General features: G+C 42.5%; 1 protein-coding gene across 1 annotated transcript in view; it reads right to left on the reverse strand.

Moving 5' to 3' along the window:
* Positions 1–14058, reverse strand: part of AFF3 (ALF transcription elongation factor 3) — a 279572-nt gene that overhangs the window by 67349 nt on the left and 198165 nt on the right. Inside the window, exon 9 of the mRNA XM_067309821.1 lies at positions 9800–9840. Coding sequence (XP_067165922.1) covers positions 9800–9840 — 41 coding nt within the window. The remainder of the gene's footprint in view (positions 1–9799; positions 9841–14058) is intronic.

Consider the following 14058-nt stretch of genomic DNA (forward strand, 5'->3'; position numbering starts at 1 on the left):
CTTGCTATAAATAGAGATCTTGAGAGAAGGAAGGCCTTCCATTTTGAGGATGATTTTGAAATTTCATGCCATTCCAGTTTGGAACAAAGCCCTCCAGTTTTGAATTTCCCCATGAAACACAGCCTGAAAGAAAGTAATGATAATAAAAAATAAAGGAAAAAGTCTTCGTTCTGATGATCTGTAAAGAAAATGTCACCGGGCAGACCTCCTGTAAATGATGACTGAGCAAAAAGCCTTGCAAGTTGAGAATTTGAGACATATAACTTTTGGGGGGGTCTTGGCTTCCATCAAAAGAGCCCCAGCGGTTCGGGAGCCTGGATGCCTTCCCTGCAGCCCTAATCATTAGGCTGCTGAGGAGTGTGTCGGGGGAGCTGACAGTCACGCTGAGTTCAACTGGAACTGGGTCCTGACATCTAAACCACATGCACAGTGCGTTCCTGCAAAGAATTCACTTGTGCAACCTTTGGAAGCACACATAGGCAGCACTGTGCTTTTTAAAAACTGGAATTATTTCCAAAGTCCTGAGGTCAAACCCTCAGCAGGCAAAAATGCCACTGAAATAACTGAGATAACACCACTGAAATCAGTGGAGCTATTACAACTTATATCAGTGAAAATCTGGTCACTGAAGTTTAAAAAGAGTTCAAAGGGTAGAATTAGTATAAAGTAAGAATCATTGCTAGCGCACACTGATCAGAGCCATCAATGAGCCAGAGAAAATTACTAGTCCATGAGGCTCAAAATATTAAAAACAATTACATGATTTAAGCTTTGGTTTTATGGAAAAAAAACCTCTCAATCAAACTAAACCAGAAACTTGTCATTTTTCTATTTACTTTTCACATTTACCATGAAAAAATGCTCCCAGCTGCCACAAACTAACTCCTTGGGTAAACCAAAAGGTTTGCATGCAAAGCCAACTTGTCAGCGTTGGCCAAAAAGTATATAAGCATACCTCCTTCTCCTGATGTCTGCATGAAAGACTTTTCACATGCCGGGAAAAAGTATTCCTTCTTTAACTAGCCCAAGCCCTAAAGCTCGATACAACAATCCTTACTCACCCAAAACTTCCAGCAATTTGAATTTGGCTTCTGGATATATCAGGAATGAAGGGTCAAGTCTCTACTTTGGAAGCTCTTCTGGGCACAGAACTTCTCTGAACTGTGGCTTTGATTCAGTATCTAGATTTCAATGCAGTGCACAGAAAGAAAGATTTTCTTTTTTATAGAAAGGAATGAAAGAAACAATTACTTGGATAGGAAGAGAATTTTGCAATCAGTAGGATCTCTGGGATTCTGGGAATGAGACCCACGGGCGTCTGTAACTGGTCTGTGGAAGTGTATCTCCTTCACAGACTTTTCAATAAGAACTTGCTTACAAGTGTGGATAGTAGTCCTCAAGAGGCTTGGATGACATTTTCTTGGTCAAAAATCTCAGGCAGCCAGGAGATGACTAGTATATGTCACCCAGCATGCAGTGATTCTTTCTGGTAAGGTAGGAAAATGACAGAATTGTCAAAGGAATAGGAGCAGACAAACAAAAATAGTCCTGTGAATCTGATCCTTTTTTTCAGAAAGTTCTGGATTTGGGTTTTTCCCAAGGCTTTCTTAGCCAAGGACTTCTCCAGAGGTACTACCAAACATGCCTGCAACCTTGCAAATAGCAGCTGTGATGTTTGTTCAAGATGAAGTGATTGTATGAAACTTGGTGGAACACACTGAGCTGCAAGACCCTATTGGACTGCTGCTGTACCTTCAGACTGGCATATGTGAAATAGCTAGGTGGGAAACTTAGCTTTCCCATCCTTAGAGCTCTGTTAGATTTCACAAATGTTCCAGTTCTTCCTTGGGAGGAAACCCAGGCTGTTTGAAGATCACATTTTTATTTTCTTTCACTGAAATGCAAGAAATCTAGGACAATGTGAAGCCCTTCCTCAATGGCAGACTAAATCTGCCCCTTCTGCAAGTCAAAGAGAGGGAAAAGGATGAAATTCTTCCTGCAAGCTACATAAAAATCAAAACAGTCATGAAAAAAAGAAAGGAGAGACACCTGATGAGACTTCACAAGGGGGAAAAGTATCTCAGACCTTACCTCTGTGATCTTGCTAAAGGAATGTCTCAGGCCCGATTCAATCACACATTAATCCCTGAGGTGAAAGCCCAGGGGGCCTCTTTCTTTGTACCTACTCACCTTTTGTTGCCTGCAAAGAAGCTGGCCATAGTTCTGCTCCTCCTGCATAGGGTCCTCTTCATCCCGCAAAGAGCAAAGAACCAGCTGAGGCACAGACCGTGTGTTGTCCCCACCAGGGGCCACATGAAGATGCCGTATTAAGAAGTCCCTTGCCCACCCTCGGCGCAAGCACAGTTCTTTCATGGCACTGGCGTCCTGCAGAATGCACCTGCTCTCCCCCAGGCAAATCAAGGTTCACGTCTCCTTTTTGCCCCCATTGGTGCCAGGGTCAGAACAAAACCAAGAGCAAGGAGAAAATGCTCTTAAAACTAAGATTTTTTTAAAAAAGAGGGCAGTGGGCAGATAGCCTTACAAGTGACAAAGGCAAACCCAGAAGTTCAGTTCAGATTTCTAAACTGCTTTTGCGAGAGGCAGGAAAAACTGACTACGGTGAGGATGTCATCCGTGGAGTTTTTGGGGCTGATGCCAGAAAATCCTGTTGTGCTTGGCTGATTACTGAGTGATTAAAGCTTGAAGGAGGGATCTCCTTCCATCTGCTGCATGGACAACTGGCTCCCGGAAAGGGAACTGAAATGTCTCCTTTGCACTGCTGCACCTACTCTGGAGACTCCCTGAGCTGGAGCTAGAACAAGATTTACAAACACAAAAGGGTCAAAAGTCCCACGCTAATGTCATGTAACTGGACCAGACTGAGGTGCCACTACTTCGTTACAGATTTTCAGCATTTCTTAAAATAAGGTGGTAATGAAAGTGTGGTGATTTGTGGGAACAGCATGGTCCCTCGTTTCCTGCTATTAGTGCTGTGTAAACCTGAGCTTTCCTTCTTCAGGCTGCCAGGAAATAGATACAAATGTATTTATAAGATTTCACTTTGGCAGCATAGCACTAAAAATAGCACAATACATCCGTCATAATACAGTTCTCTCTATTCTTTTATCCCACTGTTGAAGCCAGCCCAAAGAAAGGCAAAGTGTTATCAGCTGTCCTTACTACCTCTTCCAATAAAGCAAGTTTCAGCTACCAGTGTTGCTATCAAGGTTAAAATCCACTTTGTTTTACAACATGTTCATTGCCTAAGGGGACTGGCATTGCCCAAAGGGAGCATAATGTTCAAGTCTCATTGAAAGATAGTAAGTAGTATCAATAATAAAGAAAATACAGAATTCATTAACAAATTCACTGTCCATAGCTGACTATGTACTCATGATATATGAAAGTTGTGTTCAGAGCATCAATTCAACAATACTTTAAGTCAGCGCTCCTTTGACCCATGCTGATGAAGACGGACAGATAGGTTACACAAGATTATGCCTCCAAGGGTCATAAAAGTGTAGAAGTTTCCCAATTGCAAACTGATTTTTCAAAGACAATTACCTGCACAATTTAACAGGACAGCCATTTACGCCTTCCAGGTTTCATATTGTTAATATTTGTTTCCTCTTGGATTTTTGCTGTTTCTCTTGCTCTCACTCTTTTTTTGCCCCAGATACACACATTAGAAAAACACTCTCACACTTCTTGTCCTATGTGATTTATTCCCATGAAATTGAATTACATTTTTATAAGCCTGTGTTACTGCAAATGATAGCTGAAGATTTGCTGAAAAAATTAATTCCTGATCTGTTGCTGTGAAGCGTCCTCGCTAGCACTGAACTGACTCTGTCTTTCAAAACCAGATGGAAGCAGTCCAACAGTATGATTAACTTCTTAGTCCCTGCAATTTCCTATTGCTCTACTTGCCCTAGATTTCAGGATTGACCTCCTGCTTCACTGCAAAATGCACAGTTGCTCAGCTTGATAAATCACATGAATACTTTTTTGATCACAGTTATCTACTATTTACTACATACCCAGTGAGGTTAATCATATGCTGAGGCACTTCATATGCTGCACACATACACACTCTTCTTCCCAACAGCACTTTGCATATTTTTCATGCTGCCAGCCAGCAGTGGGACCTGTCTTCTCCTTACTAATATGCAAAAGACCACAGACCTGCACCTTGTCTCTTTCTCCCCCTATGTTAATTATGTAATTATCCACGCACTGATTCTTAAAAGAACTAGTAAGCCAAAGAGGGAGACATCAGACGTTACAAGTCAGACCTTTCTTTTAGCAGATGCATATTTTTCAAAATACAATTGTTTCCCTGAACTAGAACTTATTGTCTCTCCTCAGATATCACTGGGGTGCTACTGGGAAAGTATGGGGTTTCCTATAGGGAGGTGGGAAATGTTTGGCTGTGGTGATAGCAAACTGCTTTCACTTACTTGAAGAAAAAACACATCTTAACATTTCCGCTTAGGAAATACTTCTTTCTCTTAAACGCTACAGGAATTTCAGTATTTAGTGAAAACATATCTAGCTAGGGCTTAAAATTGCTAAAATTCCCTCAGACAGCTCTGCTCAGCACATCCAAATCATGTCTCTGGCTGCTATTGTAGAGCAATTCCACACAAACAAGAGCAGTAGTCAAGGTATGGGAAGACATCCAGTAGCAGATGGGTGCCTACAGATCTAACTCACAAGTTAAATGAAGGGAAATAGAGTCCCAGTTTTCCAGAGATATCTATTCCTTTTCACTCCAGACCTTCTCCACAGGTTTTTCTTTTAGAACCCTTTTTCTCTAGTGCACAACAGGAAAGGTACAGTCTACAATACTGGAAATAGTATCGTATATATAATGCATATCATTATTCTTATTCCTTCACGTTCTGCAACTAGGATTGCTGAGAAATAAGAACTTTCGATCATTTCTGCCACAAGATGTAACAGCAGTCGCCTTTGCTACCCTGTATCATGTGGGAGGTCTGCGACTGTGGGATACCAGCGATTCCAAACAACAGGCAAGCTTTCATGTAGGGAACAAACCGTAAATCCATATTTCCTGTCAGAGGTATTCTCTTTTTTTCTTGCAGAGGTAATCTTGGAAGTATAATCAATGTACTAATAACTGCTAGAACTGTACATTTGTTTCTGTGACAAAGAATACTGTGCGTGCACCTTGTTCTCTAGCCGGCCTTTGCATCCTGTGGAGCCCATGATCTCAGTTCCTTCATTTTCTGTTGGGACCCAGATCAACTGTTACAAGCCAAGGCTTTCCCTTGGCTGTCACTGATTACACAGACCTGTCATACTAAGTCTTTCCTGCTGGCCAGCTAGCTGAGTCACTCCACTGATAAGGTGACCACGTAGCTTCTCACGTGGAGGACTCTCGCAGTGTGAAAGGCGATGTTATCAAAAAACTCAGTCCAACACAAACATAAATATGTGGGTGATATGAAGCACATGAGTATTTCTGCTAGCTGCCACTGGACTATTTGCTTACCTTAGGGTATCACAAGTTTAACTGCTTTGCTTGATCACAGCTCAAGTAGATACTTGAGAACAAGAAATCTTTGGCTCAGTCCACTGAAAGTTTTAAGACTGCTTGGACAGCTGCTTTCCCTGCTTTAGGCGATCTATTAAAAGTCTAAATTACTGCCTATTGTTGCCTTAATACTTCACAGACAGCCCCTCCCCAGGCCTCCTAACTCAACGTGGCTTAGTTTACAGGAGAAGAGCCATGCTACAGTCCCACTGGACTGATCACCCATCCCATGGCTGCTTACAGTATCAGCCGGAGGGACTGGATTGTCCTGCGGTATCCTTTCCTGCCTGACACTCCTCACAGCTGAGTGTTAACATGCGCAGGTGCATGTTGAGAGCTGGTTCTGCAGCACCTCTGCTTTCAGACCCCCCTGTGGCACCACCGTGTCTCACAACCTGCCGCACAGCTCCTGATGCTGAATACCTGGTACCGAATTTGTTTGTACCTACTCAGAATCTTGAGTGCAGCTTGCCTGAGTGCAACCATCCTTTAGGGTAAACCAGCTCATGCTTGGCACACCCTGCATTTTGATGTCCTAACCATGATCAAATGTGGATGAACAAACCATAGCTACATGGAAATACAAAGTACTATTCCTTCTACTTGACAGGAGCTCAGACAGGCTGTGTAACTCACCAGATGTCACACACAGGGCTTGTCTACACTGCAAAATGGAGATTAGTGTTGAGATGTCTTGTCTATCAACAGCCCAAGGTGGTAAATCAAATAAGTTTATCATAGCATGTACTTAACAGTTCAGGGATGGATGAAACATATTTATATTAACCAGGTGCTGAGCGTAAGCTAATAAGTTGGACTCTTTACAGGACTATTGGCTGAGATGGGAAGGCTTGCCAGCATGACCATATGGCTACTAGGCTGAACGGGCTCACTCTCTGCCAGTTTAGCACTCTCTCTCTCCCTCTCTCTCTCTCTCTCTGTCCTACACTCCTGTGCTGAGGTTCGTACATGCAGAGCTAATAGGGTCTGTCTGCATCTTCCCGTGTGAGTACACAAAAAGGATAATAGATCCAAACAGTGATTTGAGAGTGTCTCAGAAGCACCGTCCAAGCACACAGTGAACGAGCTATCTTTTCCCTGTTACAATGAAAGAGGAAATTCAGCAGTGGTGTAAGGCTCTCCTTAGGCATTCAAAATTCTTAGTCAGACCCACCTGGCCTACACTATAGCACAGAGAAATAAAAGTAGCAAGAGGAATAAAAATGCCCTAGGACACTGTAAATCTTTACTTCATGGAAAATCTTATCTTGCACATGAATATGAGCTGCAAGTAAGTTTAATGTGTGGATTAAGTACTGTGAGGTCTCCGTAATGGTGGGCTTTTCAGCCTAAAAAGAACAAAAGAATAATAATGAGTGTTGTGTTTGGGTATGATTGCAAACATCTGTAATTTACAGCTAGACTTTCTCCATTGCAAAAGTATCCACAAAGCAAGTGCTTCTGGGTTAGTGGAACAGAGTGCAAAAAAATTGGCTTTTAACTTCAGCATTAAGGTCAGAGTTCTGGGACTGTTGGAGTCAATAGTAAAATCTATTTAGCTCAGTGGGACTGAGCAGGTTTAAGACCTGGCTTAACCACACTACTTACTGTTAAATAATAACAGAACACACTGAATATTTTAGTTACAGGCATTTTTCTTAATCTGAAAGCTATTCAGGCAGTGAATATAAGAATCAGATGGTCAAAGATATGCTAGAGCACTATACCATTAAGGTGTATGACTTAAGTTCATGTTCTTCACAGTCCCAGAAACTGAATGCTATGTACAGTTGAACCACTTTACTGAAGAGCATAATAAAATTAAAGCCAAGCTGTGTAGTATAAACACTGAGTGTTTTTCATGAGAGAATGAAAAGCTAATGGGGCCAGTGCATCTTTCCTGACAGAAACTCCTGCAAAATAGTCAGTGCATGTGCAGAGCAACCTGTCTTCTGGAAGCAGAAAAGCTGTTTCAGTCAAGCTTCTGGGTCACTAATCTTTGTGTTTGCACATAAATCTGCTGGGGGTTACTGTGTCATTCTGAAAACAAGACTGAGTGCAATACATTGAAGAAATCAATGGTTACAAGTTTAAAAACTCTTTTTTCCCCCCTGTTTTGTTTAGCTAAACAATTATCTTTTTTTAAGAGAATCTAAAAGCAAAAACTGAAACAGGAATAGTTGGAGAATATTTTTCAAAAAAACAATAGATGAAATACCTGAGAGGTTTATTTAAACTGTCATCTCATGGAAAAAGGGACCGTCCAGTCTTTGGGCACTGGGAAGTGTCTGGTATGTGCCCAGGAGTTCTTAGTTGCTCCTGGGACACAAGCAATGAACGGGAATATCACATGCATCCATGCTTTAGCCAAGATTGGACAGAAACTGCTGTTAAAAGGCCCCTTGGCCTCCCATTTGCTCAATGTAGTTGCATTTTGGAAGGCAAGGAGGCATCTCCGACAGGGTGTACTCACAGGGTTTTCAGCACCTCATCCAGAAAGAGGGGAGGAAGGCAGCCCGACCCATGAACGTTTGCAGAGCAGGTGGGAAGTGTGTAGTCTCCAAAAGTGCTTTCAGGGGAAGAGAGGGGGAAGCAGAGGAAGCCTGATCATAAATAATAAACTCAAGGTGTGAAGGGCAGCTCTGTGCATTTTGGGCCCTCCGAGGGTGAGGGCTGTCTGCTCCCAGCTCCCTCGCCACAGCCTGGTGAGGGAGGACCTATCTTTCCAACACTGCTGCTTCTCTTTCTAGGAGAGACAGAAAGTGCCATGCAGGGTTTTAGGTTCATTAACTACTTCCAGGGGCAGCTCTGCAGGAATGTTCCTCGTTTAGCTCCAGGGACTGATGCTGAGAAAAAACATATTCTCCGGTCACAGTATTGTTCCCACTAAATGCAAAAGCTGCTTGGGAGAGCACGCGCACATCCAGGCAGAGGGGCATAATGCTACTCTGACTCTTCTTTCTCTTTGCAATTACAGTGAATACTCTTGTGCACGACAACTGAGAGAGTGACTTCACCCACATCCCACACCTTTCACTCAGGAAATTTTTTCCTTAAGGGAGAAAAAAAAAATCTAAACAGAACAGTGTTTGTAAACTGTTGGGGGGGGGAGGGAGGGAGGAGGACGATAATTTTGGCGGTCTTAGCCTCAGACCAGAGAGAAATGTTATTCATCCATGCACAACATATAATTCAGCCTAAGTGACAGGCTCTGCTCTGGAGAAATCCTGGCCTGAGCTGCCTTCGAGAGTCAATTACTGCTTATTCCCAGGGAGGCGGGGGGCAGGGGGCCAGACGGAGCAGAGGGGGCTGCCAACAAGGCATGGGGAAATTTACTCTGTGTCAGCCGGCATGACACAGTACCTCATTTGTGGATAAATGTAAATCTGCTCATTCTTTTTCACAGGCACTAAAATGTACAGTCTTTCCTCCACCTTCCCTGCCACCCCCCCCCCCATCCCCAAAACTGGAAAAGAAATCAGGACTGTCTTAGAAAGCTACCTTATATTTCAGTCAATCCTCTTTCATAAAAGTCATTTAAGGTAAATACCTGTGCAGACCTATGGCCCAACTATAACATTTACGATGGCCCAAATCCTGAATTCCTCGCTCAGGCAAGTTTCCCATTGATGTTAATGGATTTTTGCTTGAAAAAGAGCTGAGTAAAACCTGAATATTGTCTAAGGATTTGGTCCCTTGCTTATCTGCCTGAAGCACTGCTGCCATTCCAGATGAAGTAAAAAATGAATTAAATTCCTCAAAAATACCAATCCCTCAAAACTTAAGGAGTAAAAAAAAGCATTGTTTTTGTGCATAAAATGTATAGAGAATCTCATCAAAAGAAAAGTAATTCCCAGGGAAAGAATTTAGAAAAAGTCAAAAGAGAACATCTCAAAATAAATGAAGTACTTATTGCTGAAAAATGAGCTTAGATATATCTCAGCATACTCTACAGCTCAGAATTTACTGCATCATTCATGCCTTCTCCAGTAAGTTTCTTATCTCTCGTTTGGTATCACAACAAGGGATTCTGCATACTCTGTATGAAATACAACAAGACTGTGATTTTTGCAGTAATAAACTCTACACATGCATGACAAATCCAAGCATGCAAAATGTTTAACATCCCAGTTCACAGATACTTTGGGGACAAAATCTGATTATGAGTTATATGCCACAATAAATAGGGCTCAACGTTTCATAAAGCAATTTATAGTTCATAAAAATGACAAAATGTACCTGTCAGATAGAACGCGGAGAGCAGATCTCTGTGCTGCCTGCTGGAAGAAAGGACAGAGATGTTTATTTTATATTCTGACTTTAAAATTACGAGCACAATCGACACTTTAAAAAATGCGTTACACACATTTTTGTCACGTGTCCAAATTTTAAACTACTAGTAAAGTAGCAGAGAGTCTATAGTAAAATGGACATTCCAGCCTAGTAAATGTAAAAACACTTTGTTAAGTATGCCATAAACCAGAAGACTGTCAAAGCACTGCACAGTATTTGAGGTCTGAACTACTCTATTTAGATGATTTTCTGCAGGTCTCTGAAAACTCTGCAGGGCTCAGCTCTCTTCCTTCCCCTCTCCCCGCTTCCGCACTCCCACTCCCTCTCCTTTACCATTAGTCTCCTCCCATTCTTCCACAGAAACAAACATCACATATTTGGTTCCTTTTGCGATGAAGCCTGTAGCTATAATTATAAATTTAGCATAGGCTGCCAGAGCTGCTGCAGACTTTCCATGAGCACTGCCATGTTAATCTGCTGGCAGCTTTTGGCTACAAAGGACAGGATTGACCTGTTGCTGGTTTGCTCCTCAGTTTTTACCCAGTACAACTCTTTGGCTGGGGTGGGGAAGCATGGTGCTTCTTCTTGTGCTAACCAGCAGTTCTTGGAATAGAAATCATAGCCTCTCAAGTTTAAAAGGACCCCCAAGCCTATCCCTGAGCTAGCTTGCCATTTTATTATTATTATTCTTTCCCTCCTTGAATCATTTCAAGTGGTGTGATTCGTGGCTTCGGCACAGTAACTAGCTGCAAAGCAAAGATGAAATCCATCATGTGTTGAAAATCTACTTTAAAGCCTCAATTTTACTTGTATCTGCCCAGAGCTTGCCCTTTGCAGCTGTACCTGCCCTTCACGTGCCTCCTCTGGCTCAGAAGGGACACAAAGGTAAGCAGGGCGGAGAGGCAAGGGGCAGAGAGTGTAAAGTGAATTTTCTCTTTGCAGTTGCCAGGTGGATGTGCTTCAGACCATTTTCTTTGGCTTCTCAGGCTGCAGGGGGGCTTGTCTGCATCTGTATCCATATACAAGTCATGTGGCTTTGTAGGCATTGCAGTCTGCGGTGGAGAGCATGAAAGTAACCTTTCTGGCTAATCAAAATGCTACTGACAGGTTGCAAGCAAAAAGCTTGATAAAACCTGGCTTGTGGTTGTGGTGAGGAGCACTTCTCAGAAAGGTGTAGAAAGATTCTCTGGGTGGGTCTGTACAGCTCTGACAGGAGTGCAGAAATCCTTTGGGAAGGGTTTCAATCTGGTTTTGGAAGCAGGATTTCTGCTGAAGGAACATCCCGGAATAACTTGTGCCTCCTGGGATCCTTGGGGAGAAGTTGCCATGTCTCACACAGCAAATTGTCAGGACATGTGGGCTATGCCTCACTCTCAGTGGCTGGCATGGCTGGCAGGAGGGCTTTGTCCTCAGCATCACCTTTTGCTCCGCTCAGAAAATCCATAGGACGGATTGGACAGGTCCCTCCTGCTCAGTGCGAATGTGCCCATGGCATGAACATGTCCTTTTTAGTGCAACAAAAACAATATGGGGATTGTGGTATTTTTTACTGTCTCCAGTAAATCATTCTATCTGCATGCTCTTTAGATGCAACTCTACGTGTCATCCAGTCCATGCGATACAGGACACTCTTTAAGGCGAGCAGCTACTTTCCATTCCTCTAGGCTGGCACCTTGCCTCTCTTGTCTCTAAGGAGGACTCATTATGATAATTTCATCTGACTTCTTGTGCACAAAAGCAGAAGAGATCCAGACCTTAGATTTAAGAGTGTCTTATGGCTTAATCTCTTCCTAAATAACCCAAGTCAACATAAGTCCATCCCCTCCCATGCCTGATTACCCTCACTAGGAGGAAGCTATGTCCCTTTTGAGTTTGAGGTCGCCCTGCTTCCAACCCTGAACTCTGCGCCTTGTTATGCCTTTGCCTGCAAAACTGAGGAGCCTCCCCTCACTATCAGTGCCCTTTTCCATGATCAGGTAATCTATACACTAATCAAGTTGCCTCTCCTTCTTCTCTCCCATTGGCAGCTGGCACAAGTCTTTTGCTCATAGGCAGCCACTACGTGGCAGTGCAGTTTAAGTCACCTTTAACATTTCCTACTCTTCGCTCAGGCTGCCTCGGGTGCTCAGGTGGTTGTGCAATGAAACAAGTTAGAAAACTGATCCAGCTGAAAGATAATATTTTCTTTTTTAAAAAAAATCTTTTTGCCATGTTATTTATAACCTGGATTCCTTTTCCAGGCTATTTCCTTGTGTGCTGGCTGTCACAGCAGAGGGCTGGGATGGTGGACACACCAGATGTCCCCACCATGGGATGGTGGGGGCAGCATGCAGTGGAGAGCCTTGCCAATAAGAAAAAAGCATGTCTGCCAAGGGGTTCACTTGGACTTGACACCTCTCTCACTTCTTTCTGGGGAGGTGCGGAGACCTCAAGGGACAAGGTATGTGGTTGCTGGGGTAGCTAGAAGGCACAGAAGGAGACAGGCTGGTCTGTAGCCACTGTCCTCACAGACCTTTCCCCAGAGATCTGAAGAAAGAGAACACGGACTTTGATGATGCTAAAAAGCTCCCACAGTGGGGTGTGGGGTGCTATTTTATTTCCCTAAAATCCCTAATTTTGAGAGACAGAGAAGCTCTGGATACTTTCTCTTCCAGTCTAGATGAAACCTGGCCTCAGCAGGGAAATGAGGTGAGAAGACAGGATGGCCCTCTCATCTTAATTTGTTTAGAGTGCTAAACTGTGCCAGTCCATGTGGTATTGGACTGCAGCCTCAGGTACCAGTCTTTAGTTTCAATCTTGGTATGTCCAGATGTTGACAGCTTTGAGAAGGTGATCCTTTCTGGGCAAGAAAATGCATCCACATGACAGGCAGGACAGCAGAGAGAAATGTACAAGTACTTTTCAGTGAGATCGTTCTATTTTTCAATTAAGTTCTCTTTTGAAGTCCTTTAATAAATGTCCTTCTTCACCAGAATGCACTACAAATTGCATGGGGCAACTCACTCTTTGCTTGATGGTAGCATATTCTATATACAAAACTATATACCATTTGAAAATACAACCATATTTGGTTGTATATTTGTGTGACCCCCTGAGTTGCTAACAACCTCATTTCTAAATAATGGGGGAATGAGATCTAGTTGCAAGTGGTTAAGTTTACTCTTCCTCCCTGGAGAAACAGATCTACTGCCTTCAATGAAACGCAGTTAGCAACCGTCTGGCAATTTTAATTCTAGCCTATACTGCTCCCCTCTCCTGGAGAAAGTGAGCTGTTGTAATTAAAGGTAGTTAGCAGTTCCCTAGCATGTATAAATACTTGCAGCCACTAATTACAGTCTGTTCTCTCACTGCCCTGTTAGAGCACTGGGCTGCTCAACTTAAAGGGAAATATTTGCCCTTGATTCCTGCTAACAGGTTCTTTGTGACCCCACTCAAACCCTTTCATGAACCTCCAGGGGAGGGGTCATGACCCATAGTTTGAGAAACCCTGCACTACTGAAACAGCTTTCTGTGGTTTATTATGCTTCTAATATGCTGGTATTATCTATGTAACAATGTAAGCAAAAGGGTGGTACTTAGTATATCATATATTGCCTGCACCACTATTTTTTAATAACTTGCTTTTGATTGTGCTATTTATTTTGCATTTTATTCTACATTGTTAACAACTTTAGTGAGGACAACTCATCACCCATCAGGAAAGATGATGACAATATGTTATACATTCTTGTTTATTCCTGGAAGTGAGTAACTGTACTGATTATAGAAATTAAGGCTAAGAAATAAGTTTTTAGTTTGATGTTGCTGACAGAATTTAAAGATCTTCAAGACTTATTACTAAAAATTACGTGCTTTGAGGTGTTTAATATTCTGTTGATAAGTGATTGAGCTACATTCAGGTGCGTTCACTAGTAAGGAGTATAATCCTGAATTTTCAGTTCTTGGAATCAATGGGGTTACTCATGGAATAATGTTCTCCTCAGTATGAACAACGGTATTGGAGGCCATCCCATCATATAGTAACTTTAATGCTGAGTAGGAAATAGAGAAGTAGAAAAAATCACTTAGGTGACTCAGGTACTTGGGAAAGTAGACATAGCAAATGAGATGAATTACTCAATTTCACTACATCAGGAGTTGTAAATTACAAGATACCAGCTGGATAGACTTCCTCATCCCCCACCTGAACTGGTTATAGATACATT

The sequence above is a fragment of the Apteryx mantelli genome, chromosome 1 (genome assembly GCF_036417845.1).
Source record: "Apteryx mantelli isolate bAptMan1 chromosome 1, bAptMan1.hap1, whole genome shotgun sequence".
NCBI lineage: Eukaryota > Metazoa > Chordata > Aves > Apterygiformes > Apterygidae > Apteryx > Apteryx mantelli.